Source organism: Polypterus senegalus, chromosome 9 (genome assembly GCF_016835505.1).
Source record: "Polypterus senegalus isolate Bchr_013 chromosome 9, ASM1683550v1, whole genome shotgun sequence".
Taxonomy (NCBI): Eukaryota; Metazoa; Chordata; class Cladistia; order Polypteriformes; family Polypteridae; genus Polypterus; species Polypterus senegalus.
The window spans coordinates 24638296-24655771 of NC_053162.1; the positions used below are offsets into that span (position 1 = coordinate 24638296).

The window sequence follows — 17476 nt, forward strand, 5'->3', positions numbered from 1 at the left end:
TTTATTTTACTAGTATTTTATTGCTGTAGAAACAATGAGAACGGTTAAAACTCATCATTTCATACATGACAGTCCTTCTCCAAAGTAGTGGTCTCACAACATTGCTTGTGCATCACATTCATGGACCATCTGTGAAGCTCATGGGAAACTCAGCACTTTATGGAATGCCGCTCAATCATTTCACATTATGAGCTATTACTGTATGCCATTAATGGGATATTGAGTGCAGATTGACAGGCAGAATGGTAAATTTATTGGTTGTACATGAATATTTATATAATGTTAAACATAGTATTTACTTTGTTATTTAAATTCAGACTTCAGTAGAGCATGAGTTAATATGTGTCTGTGGAGCTGAGCTTTATTTTCAGCAGTCACAAGTTGGACTCACCTCTTAGTGACGCCTGATTTATTTCCTTTCACATGAGTGAATACTGTGTAGCACCTTGAATTGAGTTCATGCTGAAAACAAATACAGGATGAATGTATTTTCTAGGGAATTCGATTAATGCACTCATTTTGTTCAAACTGTACTCTAAGTGTAACCGTAAAGTCATGGGTGATTGACAGTGTGATTACAAATTTTAGAGGCTGTGCCTTTCCAGCCTATTGCAGGGCAGAAGACTGGCATCTGCCTTATGCTTGATGCTGCCAGTCTAGGATCTGCCCTCTTTACAGTTTTAAATTGGAAAGTGTGAGCTTAGAGATGGAATATCTCACACATACATCCAACCAAAGACACTAAGACTAGCCTTACATATACTGTAAAGGCTAAAACTAAGATTGTTATATATTTATGTTTAAATTAAACTTATTTCCAATCAAGAATTTTTTTTCAAATATGAAATTTAATATATGTATACTTTTGCATGCACAAATATGTTTCCTCCCCACTAAGATGAATTAATTTAACACATTAACTACCAGCTGGCACATACAAATAATATTTAAGTCAGAGCCAGTCATCCAGTCTTGACTGAAAAGATCAGAGTAGCTAGCAATCTGACCATGCTTCTGGCTAAGCTCATATAGTGCTCTTAAATTATGTTTATGTCCATCATACTACATGAGCTTCATCCTTGATGTCATGATGTAGCAGCCATCTTGAGTTCCTAGAAACAATCACCAGAAAAAACAAAAAAAAATGATAATGAAAAATTAAACATTTGCAAAATTTCCCTAAAACCACATCTCCAACATCACCCAGACATTTTATGCAGTATCACAAGTGAGCGCATCGGGAACATCCACATGGTGCTATTAAGATAAGCATAACAACACCAGTGATGGAGAAGGCACAATCACTAACGGCCTCTCTTCTCTCAGTCACACACTGTGGGACAGATCCCATAACAACTGCTAATGTCACTTTCATCTTCATCCCAGGGGTCCTGCCTCTTCCATCCTGCAGGCTTTTTAAACAACGTTGCTGGAAGCTAGCATTCATTTCTGAGCGAATGACAGAACCAAATATATGTCCACAGAAGAGAATGATTCAAAGAGGCTCTGACGGACGCATATGTCCAAGATAACTTTCCTTCCTCTTCTTTCTGTGCACATTAAATCGGGGTCCCCAAACCTTCAACATCTCCCAGTTATCATTTCCTTTCATTTCCAGACACACGCATCTGCCATCCTGTAGGACCCAAAAAGCTACTCTCAGAGTCATAACCTCAACAGTAAACAAGTCCTACCTGAATAGAAGATTCTCTGTACCTTGTGTGCCAGAAAACCCTTCCCCCTTTACCTGTTTAGAGAATTAACGTAAAATGTTACATTATGGCTTTGAAGATACGTTTTCCACTGGTTCTTTTTTTTTTTTTTGGCTTTCAAACTTACCTGTGTTTTTTTTTAATTAATTCTCTTACGAGTTACGGAGGAAAATTGTACTTTCTAAATCCACTGTAAGAGTGAGAACAGTGAATATGGTTTTATACTATATTTTTATAACTCCAATTTCCTGGTCTAAAATTTTATACACTCTTTATTTCTAATGCTTTTACTGCAGATAAAGAAATTGATTGTTGCTCCCATTAATGTTTGACTAATATCTCTATTTTGATTCATCAGTGACTACCTAGAAATATGACTCTGATTCTCTGAGGTTATTTTTGATTGAAAGTTCTGAAAATGAACCCTTTCATATCCTTAAAGTTTTATACACCTACTGTATGCCCACCTGGGTCAACAACATGGCTTATAAAATATTAAAAACAGTTTGGATTTGCAATAAAGTTGGTTGGTATCTGTTTGCTTCTTGGTCAGAGTGATATTTTATCAATATATAGTTCTTTAAAATGAAAGAAAGGTGCATTAGGTAAGATTTAAAATAGATTATTTATTAAGTTAAAAAATCTTATGGGATTTAGAAATCTTCAAAAAACAAAATTAAATTGACTTTGAAAGTTAAGGTTTAAAATAGTGTGTTTTATGTAAATCAAGGGAAATACTGTGTGATGATGGAACTTAATAAAGGTGGCAAAGAAGATCTATGGGCTGCAGTCATGCTGAGCCAACCAGGGCTTGACATGACATCAAGTATGAAAGATTATAACTATCGGTAGACCAATATGAATTAACTTTGGCAAACTCCATCTATCTTTAATCCAGGATCAAGATCACTGTAAACAAGCAATAGGTTTTGAAGGTTTTCACAGCTTTACCAGACGAAAGATACAGTATTGATCAGTGGAGTGGAATTATATTTTTGGAATGAAAACTGGGACAGTACTGAAATACTAGAAGTAATATATGATATAAACGTTTTCTGAAACTCTAGTATGTTTTTGGTAATAATTTATAATATATTTTATCTCCACTGATACCAATTGATGACAAAGATTATTGTGATATATTTAGAAAAATGTAATAAAGAAACTACCCAATTTATTAACTAACTGATATACATACAGTATATGGCCATATTTCAAAGGAAGTAAGAATTAAGAATAGAATACTAATTTCTAGCTTTAAAAATATCAGAATACTTTATGAAGGTCAGAGATAGATGGAGGTGGATGAGTCAGTATTGCTGACAAGAATATGTTCTGCATAAAGGAACATTGAGCGTACCAGGGGTCTCATTTATCAAGCGTGCGTAAAACAAGCTCTAAACTAGTGCATATACCAACAGCCGTAAGCACAAGAAAGTTGGGAGTTATCAAACGTGAGTACGCACAGCTGTACGAAACGACTGATGATGAATCGCACTCCTTCTAAATTGTGTGCGTGTGCATAGTAATTTAAATTTGCATACAGAAACACCCTCAAATTACCTTATTTGGCAAACAACCTTCCTTATAAAAACCCAATGCCGCCAGGGCACTATGGAACCGTTATCATGGATCCCGTGAAGAGAGGAAAGAAAAAAACTTCACAGACAACGAAGTGGAAGTGCGTAATAAGACAGTTTTGTTTGCTGCTTTTTCAGGCGGAATGTCAAAGAAAAAAAAAGACTTGGCGTGGGGACAGGTTACTAATGCGGTAAATGTCGTCTCACCTGTATGTAGAACTATTGCAGAAATCAAGAAAAAGTGGTTTGATTTGAAAGTGTCCTCTAAAAAAAAGAATTGCAGCCCACAAAAGAGACCTTGGTGCCACAGGAGGAGGCCAGAGTCTTATTTCAGTGTCACCATTGAATGACAAGATAGCGGCAATTATTGGTGAAACGTCAATGAGCGGAGTAATCCCCGATGGTGACACTGAAAGTGCAATCCCGTCAACAGCAGGAGAGGCCGAGCCATCCAAAAATGGTTAGAAGGTTTTCAAATGTTTGTGTTGCGATATATTATTCATAGATAAATAACACTTACATTGCAAAAGATTTGGATTGTTCATTTAACATTTATTGTATAGATCTGCCAGTTTTGCCAGGTCCTGCTCCGCCTGCCACTTCAGCACATCTGATGCGTTTCGAGGCACGAGTCCTGACTGATGCGGTTCTGAAAACACAGGAGGAATTAGTGAGAGGCATTGCAAGCATAAAAGAGGAACTGCACCAAATCAATGTGAACTTGAGGAACATTAGTGATTCACTAAATGCATCATGCAAGTTCAATAAAAGCTCCAATTGATCTCACCATTTTCTCACAATTACTCCTTATTGTGAAACAGATTTAGAACCGTTTGATTATCCCTGCTCCTAGTTGCACGGCCACAGCATTTGGCATGGGGTCAAAACCTTCTGCCATGTGGCGATCTTCTTGTATCGGCATCTCATCCAGTGGTATACCGTTTTTAATTGCAATATTATGCAGTACACTGCATGCTTTAACTATATAGGACACCTAAAGCAAATTGATAAATATTGTAGTTATAAAATATAATTAAAACTTAATTTAAATATTTAAACATTCAAAACCTTATCGGGTTTGTATTGAAATATGCCTCCTCTGCCTGACAGACACAGCCATCGAGCCTTCAGCAAGCCTATTGCACGTTCAACTGTGCTTCTTGTGCGCTCATGTGCACGGTTGTAATTCAGCTCCTTTTGAGATACAGGGTTTGCCACTGGGGTCATCAGCCAGGATTTAAGGGCATATCCTAGATCCCCTGCAATGATGTAGATTAACATAAAATTCAGTACACTAGATGGTGTTGAGAAGTAATCTAATCGTTACACACTTACCAATAAGCCAGCCTTCTCCAGCAGCGCTTTGCTGAAGACGAAGTTCCACGATGCTGTTCTGCACAATGAAGGAATCGTGTGTCCCTCCCGGGCTGTTCGCAATGACATTTAGCAGGTTCAAGTGTGCATCTCAGATTACCTGCATGTTAATGGAGTGATAGCCTTTTCTATTTACAAATGCAAATTCATCAACAGTTGGAGCTTTCAAGTCATCATGTGTGCAGTCAACTGCCCCTATTACACTTAGAAATCCTGCGATGTTATAGAAATCGGTCATAATTTTTGTCCTTTCCGCTGCGGTATTTGGAAACGTAATGTACTGTGATGTAATTGATATAATTTCATGTAAAACATGTGGCATAATTCGGCTCACGGTGGGTTGAGAAATACCAGACCTGTCACCAATTTCTCTTTGAAATGTGCCTGTGGCTAAAAAGCCAATAGTAGAAAGAACCTGAGTGTGCACAGGGACTGCACTTGTGCGCTTTGTCAGCCTCTCCAAAAGTTGCGAGAACTGCTGACACAAATCAAGCAAAATTGCCCTTGGCAAACGAAAATGACTAATGAGCCACTCATCACTCTCAGCGATTAAGTCTGTGCGGTCCCTGAAAACGCGATCTCTGCGCAAAAGTGATTGTTGCAAATCTTCAAGAAGCACAAGGTCTGCCATTGTAGTCAATGCATTTCCAAAAACAGTTCTTCAGTTGTGGATTTTATATTATTTACAGTTCCAGATAATTCAGAATCAACACTGACATTTAAGTGGTGAAGTATAAGGGCACTGGGTTTATATGTAATTACAGTTCTCTACTACTAGGGGATTCTGCTTACGCACAGTCAGGAGTTCTTCTAAATGTGTGCACATTTTCACACACACGTACAAATTAATGAATCGCATTCTATTAGTGGAATTGTGCATACGCATGATTTACACAAAAAACCGTGCGTACGCACGCTTGATAAATGAGACCTCAGGAGTGCACTCTTAAAAATGAAGGTGCCAGTGAAGTTCATCAGAGCGATGCCATAGGAGAACTTTTTTTGGTTCCCAAAAGAGCCATCCACACAAAGGTCCCACAAAGAACCTTTATATACAGTATGTAGATCTGTAGCGGGCCCCATACAGTAAATATGCATGACTAGGTTGGTAACAGATTTGTGGAATACTAGTGGCTCATGATTTTAAAAGGACTCTCGCTCCATACAATAACTCAGGCTAAATACAGGTTTTGTTAATCTGATAAGTCCTGCTATGTATATATATGTATATTAAAGAATACATCTTTTTTTCTCTATATTAGGAAATTTTTGAAAGTGCAAAGAACCCTTCCAAGATGAAATAGTGCTTTGTCAAGCAATAGTTCCATGAGGAACGACAAAATCCCATAACACTAGAATTACCAGAGCCTACGAAAAAACTAGTAATTCCGTCCCACCTTAAACTGCTTCTTAAATCCCTTCACACCTCTCCGCCAGCGTCCTTTGTTCTCTAAATGTGCTGATAAAGAGAAGCTAGGAGCAGCCGGCTAATCCATCCCCCACCAATTTAGAACGTGCACGAACTTCTATCAGCTCATGCCTTGATTGAGTATCTGGGAGTGAAGTGGAGTTTTAGAGTGGAAATAATAGATCGTTGTTTGGAACACACGCATTTCATGTCTGTTCCGTTTCTACAGTAATCTGTGTCAACACATTGTTAAAACAGAAACTTTTTTTATATTCTAGTAGTAGATGACAAAATGTAGGCATAAACTATATAATGTATGAAGCCTGAAGTCCAAATAGCAAAGAAACATTTTCACAAGAATAACACAATTGCACTTTTATTCAAACATATAACTGCAGAAAGAAAAGCCGCCTTAACATGCGACATTGACACCAGTTTACTGTAACTGACTCCGTGGTTCAATAGATACAGCCCCCGCTTGGGAATCAAGGGGTCATGGGTTCGATCCTGCGCCCCTCCCTTTTGAGAAGTAAACTGTTCTTAGTCTTACTGTTTTAGAATAAAACATACATTTGATTTCAGTCTGTAACAGCCGGTGCAATTTATGATCTTTGTAAAGGTTAGCTTTTTTTTTTTATCACTTTTCACTCTCTCAGTCGCGTTCAGAATCAATCCATACAACCCCATCTGACACGGCTGTTTTCACTAAAGACGCGCTATAGCTCTGCAGTGTACCACGATGCATACTAACGCCCCCGGTTCTGACACACAAACGCTGGCGAAGCTGCCTTCTTCGTATCTCACCGTCACTTGCTTTTCTTTTTATTCAGTTTTATTGAGTGTTCCTGCCAGTCCCGCATGTTGCTGTATGCTTTTTCTTTTGCACCCAGGACATGCAGAAGAAAGAATGGTAAAGACCAACTTCGGCGCTATATGCAATCATCAGACACTCCCCATCTGCCCGTGTCGTTCAAACACAGGAACATATATTGGTGTAAAAGTATAACAAAAGTGCACTTTTATTCAAGTGCACTTTTTCCATCGCCTTTTCCTGTAAGAAGCAGTGTACACACTTCTCTCTATGCTGTGGTTTCTATTACACACCTGAAAGAAAGAGACAATACATGTGAACATATCCAGCATACAGCAACATGCGGGGACTGGCAGGAACACTCAATAAAACTGAATAAAAGAAAATCAAGTGACGGTGAGATACGAAGAAGGCAGCTTCGCCAGTGTCTGTGTGTCAGAACCGGGTGGGGGGGCGTTAGTATGCATCGTGGTACACTGCAGAGCTATAGCGCGTCTGTATTCTGTTTCTTTTGTACTCCAGGGCACGCAGAGGAGAGAATAGTAAAGAGCAGTAAGTTCGGCGCTATATGCAATCATCAGACACTCTCCATCTGCCCGTTGTTTTGTTATACTTTTCAATACTTTTATACTGCTCAAACGGGCATGCTCAAAAATACACGTGTAATGCCACGAAAAGTGCACGCAGACACTTCATTTCGCAAACAAAACAAGTGCACTTTTATTCAAAACGACCTGTATAACCGAAGAAAAAAGAAAGCAAGATACAGTAGGCGATTGATACCATGGTGCAATGCTAAGAAGTGCAGATTTTCATTCCGTGCTATATAAAATCATCACATTCAAATATTAACAGTTCCCACACACCCAAGGACCGTCCTTCCTACATTTACGACACGTGTACTTGTTGCCGTGTACACACCTCTCTGTGCTATGGTTTCTATTACACTGAATGAGCACCTGACACTGTACTTTCTTCCCTGGGGGAAGGTCCCGCATCAGAGAATTTCCAGTTCCTGCATAAATTCACACCCATCTGACGCTGTTCGTTTTCAAATAATATTGCATTAGTGCGATTATATTTTTACATATATTGTCTTTCTTTCAGGTGTGTAATAGAAACCACAGCATAGAGAGAAGTGTGTACACTGCTTCTTACAGGAAAAGGCGATGGAAAAAGTGCACTTGAATAAAAGTGCACTTTTGTTATATTTTTACACCAATATATGTTCCTGTGTTTGAACGACACGGGCAGATGGGGAGTGTCTGATGATTGCATATAGCGCCGAAGTTACTGGTCTTTACCATTCTTTCCTCTGCATGTCCTGGGGTGCAAAAGAAAAAGCATACAGCAACATGCGGGACTGGCAGGAACACTCAATAAAACTGAAAAGCAAGTGACGGTGAGATACGAAGAAGGCAGCTTGCCAGCATTTGTGTGTCAGAACCGGGGCGTTAGTATGCATCGTGGTACACTGCAGAGCTATAGCGCGTCTTTAGTGAAAACAGCCGTGTCAGATGGGGTTGTATGGATTGATTCTGAACGCTACTGAGAGAGTGAAAAGTGAATAAAAAAAAAAGCTAACCTTTACAAAGATCATACATTGCACCGGCTGTTACAGACTGAAATCAAATGTATGGTTTTATTCTAAAACAGTAAGACTAAGAACAGTTTACTTCTCAAAAGGGAGGGGCGCAGGATCGAACCCGTGGCCCCTTGATTCCCAAGCGGGGGCTGTATCTATTGAACCACGGAGTCAGTTATAGTAAACTGGTGTCAATGTCGCATGTTAAGGCGGCTTTTTCTTTCTGCAGTTAAATCTATACTAATAAAAGGCAAAGCCCTCACTCAGTCACTCACTCACTCACTCACTCACTGACTCATCACTAATTCTCCAACTTCCCGTGTGGGTGGAAGGCTGAAATTTGGCAGGTTGATTCCTTACAGCTTCCTTACAAAAGTTGGACAGGTTTTATATCGAAATTCTACGCGTAATGGTCATAACTGGAAGCAGTTTTCTCCATTTACTGTAATGGAGATGAGCTTCAACGCCGTGGGGCGGAGTTTCGTGTGACATCATCACGCCTCCCACGTAATCACGCAGTACATAGAAAACCAGGAAGACCTCAAAAAAGCGCTCAAGAAAACATGCATTATATAATTGAGAAGGCAGCGAAACAATAAGAAGCGAGTTCTGCTACTTCGGAAACAAAGCACGATGTAAACCTACACTTTAAATTAAGTTCATAGACAGGCTGCCGCTGGCGTTTGTAATTTAGTGCCTGCCCATATAAGGCCATCCGTCAGCGGCAATCCAATAGCAAACTGCCACGGGTAAATATTCACGGGTGAAGGACTGTGCTTATGGAGAGGAAGATGAGATGGTCAGGGTGGTGTTTGACACAAACTCAGCGAAACTGCCAGAGAAAGTTTTAAGTGCCAGGACTAAGGTAACATTAAATAAAGCTATGGACATAGCACGAGATGGCACCAGCACAGCTGGGAACCTTCGATGCAAGTACACCGAGTGGCTCACGTGAACTGATGCAGTGCACAGATAAAAAGCAACAGTTCCAAAGACCGCTGAACAAAAACCGAATTACACAATTGAAAAGGCAGCAAAAAATATGAAGCGTCTGATAAGCATATTCATAAATGCAGCTACTGTGGAAACAAAGCACACGGTGGAAAAGTCAATGTCCCGCTAAAGGAAGACAGCGTAAAAAAAACCCGTGCATGCAGTTTGTCACATCACAGATAAAAAGGAAGACGAGCTGTTTATTGATGCAGTAAGGAACTAATCGATGAATGAAACCTCTTATCTTTACAACGATTGACAAACACGGAATGTAACTTGAACACATCGCACAAATACGAGCCTGATTGAAAGAAATAATGATAATCAAATCCTTGATGACAGCAACATTCAATAACACTCACAAAACAATTACTGTATATTGACAATCATGTTACGTTATTTTTAAAATGTTCCCTTTTCTTTTTCATAACTTCTACTTCTCCACTGCGATACACGGGTATATATATATAAATGTATATCTATAGCCCGATCTACAATACATACTTTAGCATAGACAAGCGGTGGCGCAATTGTAGAGTCTTAGCCTCTAACGCCACATTCGAGGTTCGATTCGAGAGGGATGTACTGACTATGTACGCGCTACCGATTCATTTTACCTTCCCATCTCCTTGGTTTGGGACGTATGAAAAATATTAGGTTAACGCAGAATCATGTTACGTTAATTTTAAAATTTTCCCTTTCTTAGCACAAGCACAGTTGAGAAGCTTCGATGCATGTACTCCATAACGCGTTAAAAAATAACGCATTTAATCACACTTTCAATTCCAAGCAAACGGGAACTTTTGTCAATGCATGATTTCCTGGTACATCCATTACACTGATGCACACATCACAGCTACAAAAATGTTAGAGTCGGAATAAAGCGCGTTCCTACGACTGATCATTTCGACTACCCGAGAAGCCTTGATAAAAGCATGGTTTTGTGCACACTGAAAAGCAAGCAAAATTAGATGCATTACAGAAAGCGGACTTTGTGGCTCTTACTGGGGATCATTGGACTTCCGTGACCGTTAGTAATTCTAAATACATCTAATTACAAAATGTTCAATGATCACACTGTTTTAGCCTAATGTACAAAATAATTTTGGCTAATGTTACTCAGAGTTTAAAGAGTAAGCTGGTCAAATTACCTTTTATGTTTCTGACTTATTTTTTAAGAAGAAAACTGCACTTTATGGTGAAATTTTGGTTATTATTATTTAAAGACAATACTATTCTGAAAATGTACTTAAAGTACTTAAACTACCACTTTATTTTTAAGTCTGCCCAATTTTAACTAGGGATGATATTTTTGTTTCTGTTTTGAATTCAAATGCAGTTTAAAAGCTTTTTTCAGAAATTAAAACAGCTTCAGTTTACAATATTCATGTCCATGTCTATTATTTGATTCTGTCGCCCACTAAAACCGTTTTAAATAAAAAAAAAAACATTTGCGATTTGGGGCAAATTTACGTATGCGATTACATACGATTAATCAAGATTAATTCTTACACAGCCTCTAATTAATTGGATTAATTTTTTTAATCGAGTCCCACCCCTAATATATATATGTAGATATATATGTAGATTTGTATATATATGTGTATATACAGTATATATGTAGATATGTATATGTTGTATATACAGTATGTATATATGTATATGTATATATATGTATGTGTGTATATGTATATATATATAACTGTATATATATGTGTATAGATGTGTATATATATATATATGTTTATATATGTGTCTGTGTGTGTGTGTATATATATATATATATGCCAGCAACACTCATGACAATTACAAAACAATTACATTGTCAATCATGTTACGTTATTATTAAAATGTTTCCTTTTCTTTTTACTTCTCCGCTGCCAATCGCAGTTATTTTGCTATATATATATATATATATAAATAGATAGATATGACAACAACACTCATATCAATGACAAAACAATTACATTAACAATCATCTTACGTTATTTTTAAAATGTTTGCTTTTCTTTTTCATAACTTCTTTAACACACTACTTCTCCGCTGCGAAGCGCGGGTATTCTGCTAGTGTTTGAATAAAAGTGCAATTGTGTTATTCTTGTGAAAATGTTTCTTTGCTATTTGGACTTCAGGCTTCATACATTATATAGTTTATGCCTACATTTTGTCATCTACTACTAGAATATAAAAAAAGTTTCTGTTTTAACAATGTGTTAACACAGATTACTGTAGAAACGGAACAGACATGAAATGCGTGTGTTCCAAACATCGATCTATTATTTCACTCTAAAACTCCACTTCACTCCCAGATACTCAATCAAGGCATGAGCTGAGAGAAGTTCGTGCACGTTCTAAATTGGTGGGGGGATGGAATAACCGGCTGCTCCGAGCTTCTCTTTATCAGCACATTTAGAAGACAAAGGGCGCTGGCGGAGAGGTGTGAAGGGATTTAAGAAGCAGTTTAAGGTGGGACGGAATTACGAGTTTTTTCGTAGGCTCTGGTAATTCTAGTGATAAAGAACAATAAAGTGACATTAAAGAATTCTTATTTTTAAGAGTGTGCAGTGTGTGGTTTTAATCTCCATATTACAAAAAAGACACAGCAGTGCTAGAGAAAGTCCAGAGGAGAGTGTGTTGGCTTTTTCCAGGACTGAGAGGTATGAACTGTAAGGTGAGACAGTAGGAATTATACATTTATGTTTAATCCTACAAAGATTAAGAGGGGACAAGATCAAAGCATTTAAAATTATAAAAGGGATTAGTATTGGAGATCCCAGTTATTACTTTAAAATGAATACTGTAACAAGAACACAGAGACACAGTTGGAAACTTTTGCAGAAATGAGCATTTTCTTTACACAAAGAACCATAGACACAAGGGATACATTACCATGTAGAGTGGACTGTTGAGACCTTCATATCTCAAGTTGATGTTACTTTGCAGAATTTAAATGAACAAGATGGACAAAGTTGTTGGGCTGAATGGCCTGCTCTTCTCACAATTGTTATAGATAGATAAATAGATAGACTATCAATGGTCTGAATACACACCAAAAAGGAAGAAAATTAAAAAGAGAAACTGTCTGACTTGTCAGTCACAGTAAGGCATTAAAGGTAGTCCCAGAGTTACAGACATGCGACATACGACTTATGAACGGGGCTGCAGCTGCTCCTTCATCTGTCTGGGGGACACAATGCAGGCTCCTTAGTAACTGGCGCTCCATCATTTCTGGCCTGGGGACGCTTCAAGCGGTGGCTAGAGGGTGGCGGTTTCACTGCTCGCGCAGTGTAGTATTCCTCGGGTGGCTCCGGTTGATGAGTGGGGCGGTGGGGGCCGCACCCTATTCATTCTTAGTGGGCGGCTGCGTCTATTGCAAGCGCTTGTGTACAGGGCGGAGGCTTGAGGGGGAGGAGAGGGGTGGTTTGCTGCCCGCCCACCATGCCACCGCAGCTACTGCTCCTGACTAGACTGATGCTGGATGGGGCAGAGGGGGGCTTTCACTGCCCGCCCACCACACTGTCCCTGGAACACTTTTGAATGCCCCATTCGTTCTCAGTGGGCAGCTGGTGATGCTGCAAGCGGTGACCTGGTTGTGGCTGAACGGAGGCCACTAAAAGTGAATGGGGTGGCGGGGGGCAGCATTGTAGTGTGCCTCGAGTGGCTGCCTTTTGAATGGGGGCAGTGGTGGGTGATTCACGACCTGCCTTTCGCCGCACCCTGTTCGCTCTCGGTGGGATGACGCCGCAGGCAGCATACTGTATGCAAGTGGAGGTGACTGTGTGGTGGGCAGGTGGTGAACCGCCCCTCGCCGCCCCCATTCATTCTCAATAGCAAGCCTGTTTGTACTGTTACGTACATAGCAGGAAGTTGTCTCTTGTTAGTACATCAGACTTGCTGGCGAGGGGTGCCTTCTTGCTGTGATAGCGTGTACAGTGCTCATCTAAACCTTTTGTCTTCACCCTTCAACAATGTCTCTGAAACACAAATCTGATGCAAGTGCTGGTGATACAGTAAAGAAGAGAACAACCATCACCATGGAAAATAAAGTAGAAATAATAAAAAGGTCATAGAGAGGTGAAATTCCATCATTCATTGGCAGAGCACTTGGTTACAGTCGGTCAACAATAGCATTTATTAAAATAATGTACCTGTTCCGACTTGCATACAAAATCAGCTTAAGAACAAACCTACAGTCCTTATCGCGTATGTAACCCATGGACTGCCTGTACAAAGGTATATTGCTGTTGGTATAAAGGAGCACCTGTAACATTTCTTGACACACTCCTGCTGAATAATTTGTTGGCTGAAAGTCTTCAATGTTAGTGTGTCAGAGAGAACATGTGCAGTATTGTTCATAATAACACTCAGTTTTGTTTTAATTCCTTCCTTTGCTACAACCTGCAGGGAGTGTAGAGTGTGTCCTATAACTGAGCCTGACCTTTTAATTAGCTTGTTGATTTGATTCTAATGTTTACTTGCTAACCTATATCGTATTCAAAATACAGCAGGGATCAAACTAACTAGAAGTAAGATGTACAATTATATTCCTAAATCATAGTAATAACAAAGTGAAATCCTTGTCAATTTAACAAACACATACACATTATAAAAAATGATTGAAATATGAATTGTAGTCGAGGAAAGCACTGCAAGTTCCACAGAGAAATGTCAGGGTGCCAACCCAGTCGTCCCTTTTTAGTTTGCATGTGTGACAACAGATATCGAGGTAAAAAATATGTGTCAATGTTCCATCATATTTAACAGCGCATTTCATTTTGTAGCTTCTAGTCTGTAACGCAGTTTGATTTTAGTTCAGTTTATTTTTGAAGCTGTTTGCTTTTCGGATATTAAATAAATAACCATGGATAACAGTATTTTAGAGTTCTAAACAATTATACATTCAGCCTATACCTTGTAATCTTGTGAGATGGATTGTATTAATAATACATTGTTACATAACCTTAGTTCAAAGTTGTTTGTAAATTTGTACAGGTAAAATGTTTTTTAAAAACATGCAACATTGAATAAATAGATGAATATTTCATAATATTACACGGATTTGTTAAAAGCTTGATGTGAATTGATTATAATCTCATTTTGCTCTTCTGTGTTGCCACTGGGCTTTTGATATGCGCTGTTTGCAGTCTTGTTTATGTGTGTCTGACTTATTTGTAACGACTGATTTTTCTTGTTTCCTTCTTTTTCCACTGGGTGGTGGTTTTTGTGCTCTGAGGCATATAATGTGGAAAGAGTTTTTATAAAAATAAATTGCTGCTGCTGAGCAGGCAATAAGCTTTGCACAGCTTTTCCAAATTGTACATTCCACTAGGCTTAAGTATGTAAATAAATGCAAATAGAAACAACTGGCAATAATGTTGTATTCAAAGTAAAACAAAGATATAGACAAAGTGAAAGCTACATTCAGGAGGAAATATCAGAATTGCATGTTTCATTGTTACTGAGCAAAAGTGTTTGCTGATAGGCATGGAAAATAAATTCTCTACTGTATATTTGAAGTGGGTTATCACATTATGCAAATAATAACTCAGAAAGATGGCTTAAGGAGTATGCATCATCTTCAGGGTGCAAACAAGTTTTTGAAAAAAGTTATGCTTGAATTATCCTGCTGGATTTTGGTGATGGATTTTCAACTTAACTCTTGAAAACTAATATAACACAGTATATGCTTTTACTCCTAAAGTTCAAGAAGCAGCAAAATGTGAACTAGTACTGAATGAGAGATATAGCTGGAGAAAGTTGCCTCATGATATCTTTCTACACTTGAAATGAGGCAGAAAAGTTCAGATATACAAAAATTGGTTTATTACTAAAACATCTAAGGGAGGGATATATAAGGCAGAACAAAGAAAACCAGAAGCAAAAAGCCTGCTGCCTTTCTGGGTGTAGCATCACAGGTATTTGAACTCCCTGTTGTACACTGATCAAGTTGCTCACCATCTTTCAATCACCATATATATTCACGTATAAGTCAGGTCTTGAAACCCAAAACATCGATCATAAAATCAGACCCTGACTTATATGCCCGTTCAAAAATGCGACACTTCAATTTTTTTTTTTACATCTTGCCTCCTCCAATCCCGTATCAGCTTCTCAGATGCATCAAATTTTGTTGCAGCAGCGCAGTTACCAATTTTTTTTTCACCACTTCAATGACGAATTTTCTTCTGATCGAACGCTCCATCGTAGATAAGGGATGCTCTTACGATAAAGGTGTATGTGGGCGTGAGATACAAAAAACACAAATCAGTGCAAACATTGCTTCGGAATAGCTTGTGTATTACCGTGTGGTCACGTAGGCACAACAGAGAGAGAGAGACGTTAGGAGCACACGCTGATACAGTGCATTGCCGCACCCACACAGAAAAAAAGGCAGTGTGCTCAATGATTACTCTCTCAGGTGGGCGTTAGCATATCATAATCTCTTGGACCAATAGCGTGAGTTTTCCGCTTTCAACTTATATGACCGCCATTATAAAATACCAGAATTTATACGGTAAAATCAAGTCCCGACCTATCCGCGGGAGAACTTATCTGCGAGTATATATGGTACCTCAAAGCAATGATATTTTTAACACCCCTCTGTCTTTCTCTGTCCGCTAAGATCTTGGACTTTTCCTCCCAACTGAGATGTGTCCATCCCAGACTCAATAAGGCAACCCTAAAACCCATCTTGGTGTCAGTCTCAGGTTAGAGTATTTATTAATTGCATACATAGCCATAAACCCAGTAGCTCCTAATGTTCTTGCATCACTGAGCATTGACCTACTTTTTAAGAATAACTTTATGGCTGTCTGTCCTCTTAAATGAGCATTTTGTTTCCAGATTTTCAAAGCTATTAATTAATATGTGCTACATATTAGAGGCCAGGAAGCCTTTTATCCTCTAAACAGCCTTGCAATCTCTTTTTTTCAAACTGCTGGGTCAAAAACCCTTAGTACTGGTTGGGTTGCCTGGTCACTTGCCTTGTCTCTCATGTGCCACTGGGACCAACATCTTTGAGTCTCCCATTACACTTCCCATGAATAGTGCCCCCAAGTGAAGTTGTAGCAATGGGTGCTTGACGAGATTGGGAATGAGGTAGTTAATGGTAGAGTTAAAGCTGAGGAGACCTCTAGGAAAATACATTTACATTTACTTATTTGACTGACACCTTTACCAAAGGCGACTTACAATATTTATGACAGAATTGGTTATAATTTTTTTTGGTTATCCAATTGGAGCACGGGCAGATCACGTGACTTGCTCATGATCACACAGTGTCAAAAACGGGATTTGAATCCACACCCTTTGGGCTTGAAGTCCAAAACCTCAACCACTACACCATACTGGAGGTTAGAGTGACATGGGCATGTCATGGGAAAAGATGTAAGCAATGTGTGGTGTTGAAACAAAGGAGGACAACCAAAGAGAAAATGGTTGGACTGTGCAAAGGGGGAATCTATGGGAGAAAGGGGTATAAGGTGAGGAAGTATACAGCAGACGAGAGTGGAGGAGGCTGGTCCAACATAGCAACCCAACATGAAAGTGAAATAAGCTTAAAAAGAAGAAGTGACATACTTCTTTGCATGTCTGTGATCAGACTGTCTGCTTCTTCTTGTTCTTGTCAACTCAACTCAAATATTATTATCATTCATCCACATACATATGGTTGAACAAAATTTTGTTCCTAACAGGCCTAGGTGTATAGACAAATCAACATACATTTAACATACACCATATCATTACCAAAACCAGGCCTATAATACAAAGTAACAAAACAACAATGCTCCAATGTCCATAGCGAAGTGCAGAGTGTAAAAATGACAATACATGATTGGGGAAATGTTACATGATTATAATGCTGGATTCTAGATCCTGGCTGTACTGGGCCTAATGCTGAAGAATCTTCTGTCTGACAGCAGGAGGTCAAACAGTGTGTGTGAGATGGGTTAGAGACGTCTTTCACAATGGTGGAAGCTCAACACAGACATGTCTGAAAGATGTCCTGGATCG

At 38.9% G+C, this 17476-nt stretch overlaps 1 protein-coding gene across 1 annotated transcript; it reads right to left on the reverse strand.

The window, feature by feature from the left end:
- Positions 1 to 1057: 1057 nt before the first annotated feature.
- Positions 1058 to 5297, reverse strand: LOC120535402 (putative nuclease HARBI1). Its single transcript, XM_039763228.1, has 5 exons — positions 4767 to 5297; positions 4628 to 4685; positions 4361 to 4551; positions 1695 to 1747; positions 1058 to 1112 (listed from the first exon to the last, which is right to left on the reverse strand). Exons 1-5 carry the CDS (start codon positions 5295 to 5297, stop codon positions 1058 to 1060), a joined length of 888 nt encoding a protein of 295 aa, XP_039619162.1.
- Between the last annotated feature and the right edge of the window lie 12179 nt (positions 5298 to 17476).

Bases quoted from the DNA above. Each gene is read 5' to 3' on its own strand.
- LOC120535402 (XM_039763228.1), bottom strand. From the start codon at position 5,297: ATGGCAGACCTTGTGCTTCTTGAAGATTTGCAACAATCACTTTTGCGC. The intron at 4,686-4,766 runs GTAATCTGAGAT...TTCATTGTGCAG, and splicing joins ATCACTCCATTAACATGCAG to AACAGCATCGTGGAACTTCG. The intron at 1,748-4,360 runs GTTTTGAATGTT...TTCTCTAAACAG, and splicing joins TTCAATACAAACCCGATAAG to GTAAAGGGGGAAGGGTTTTC.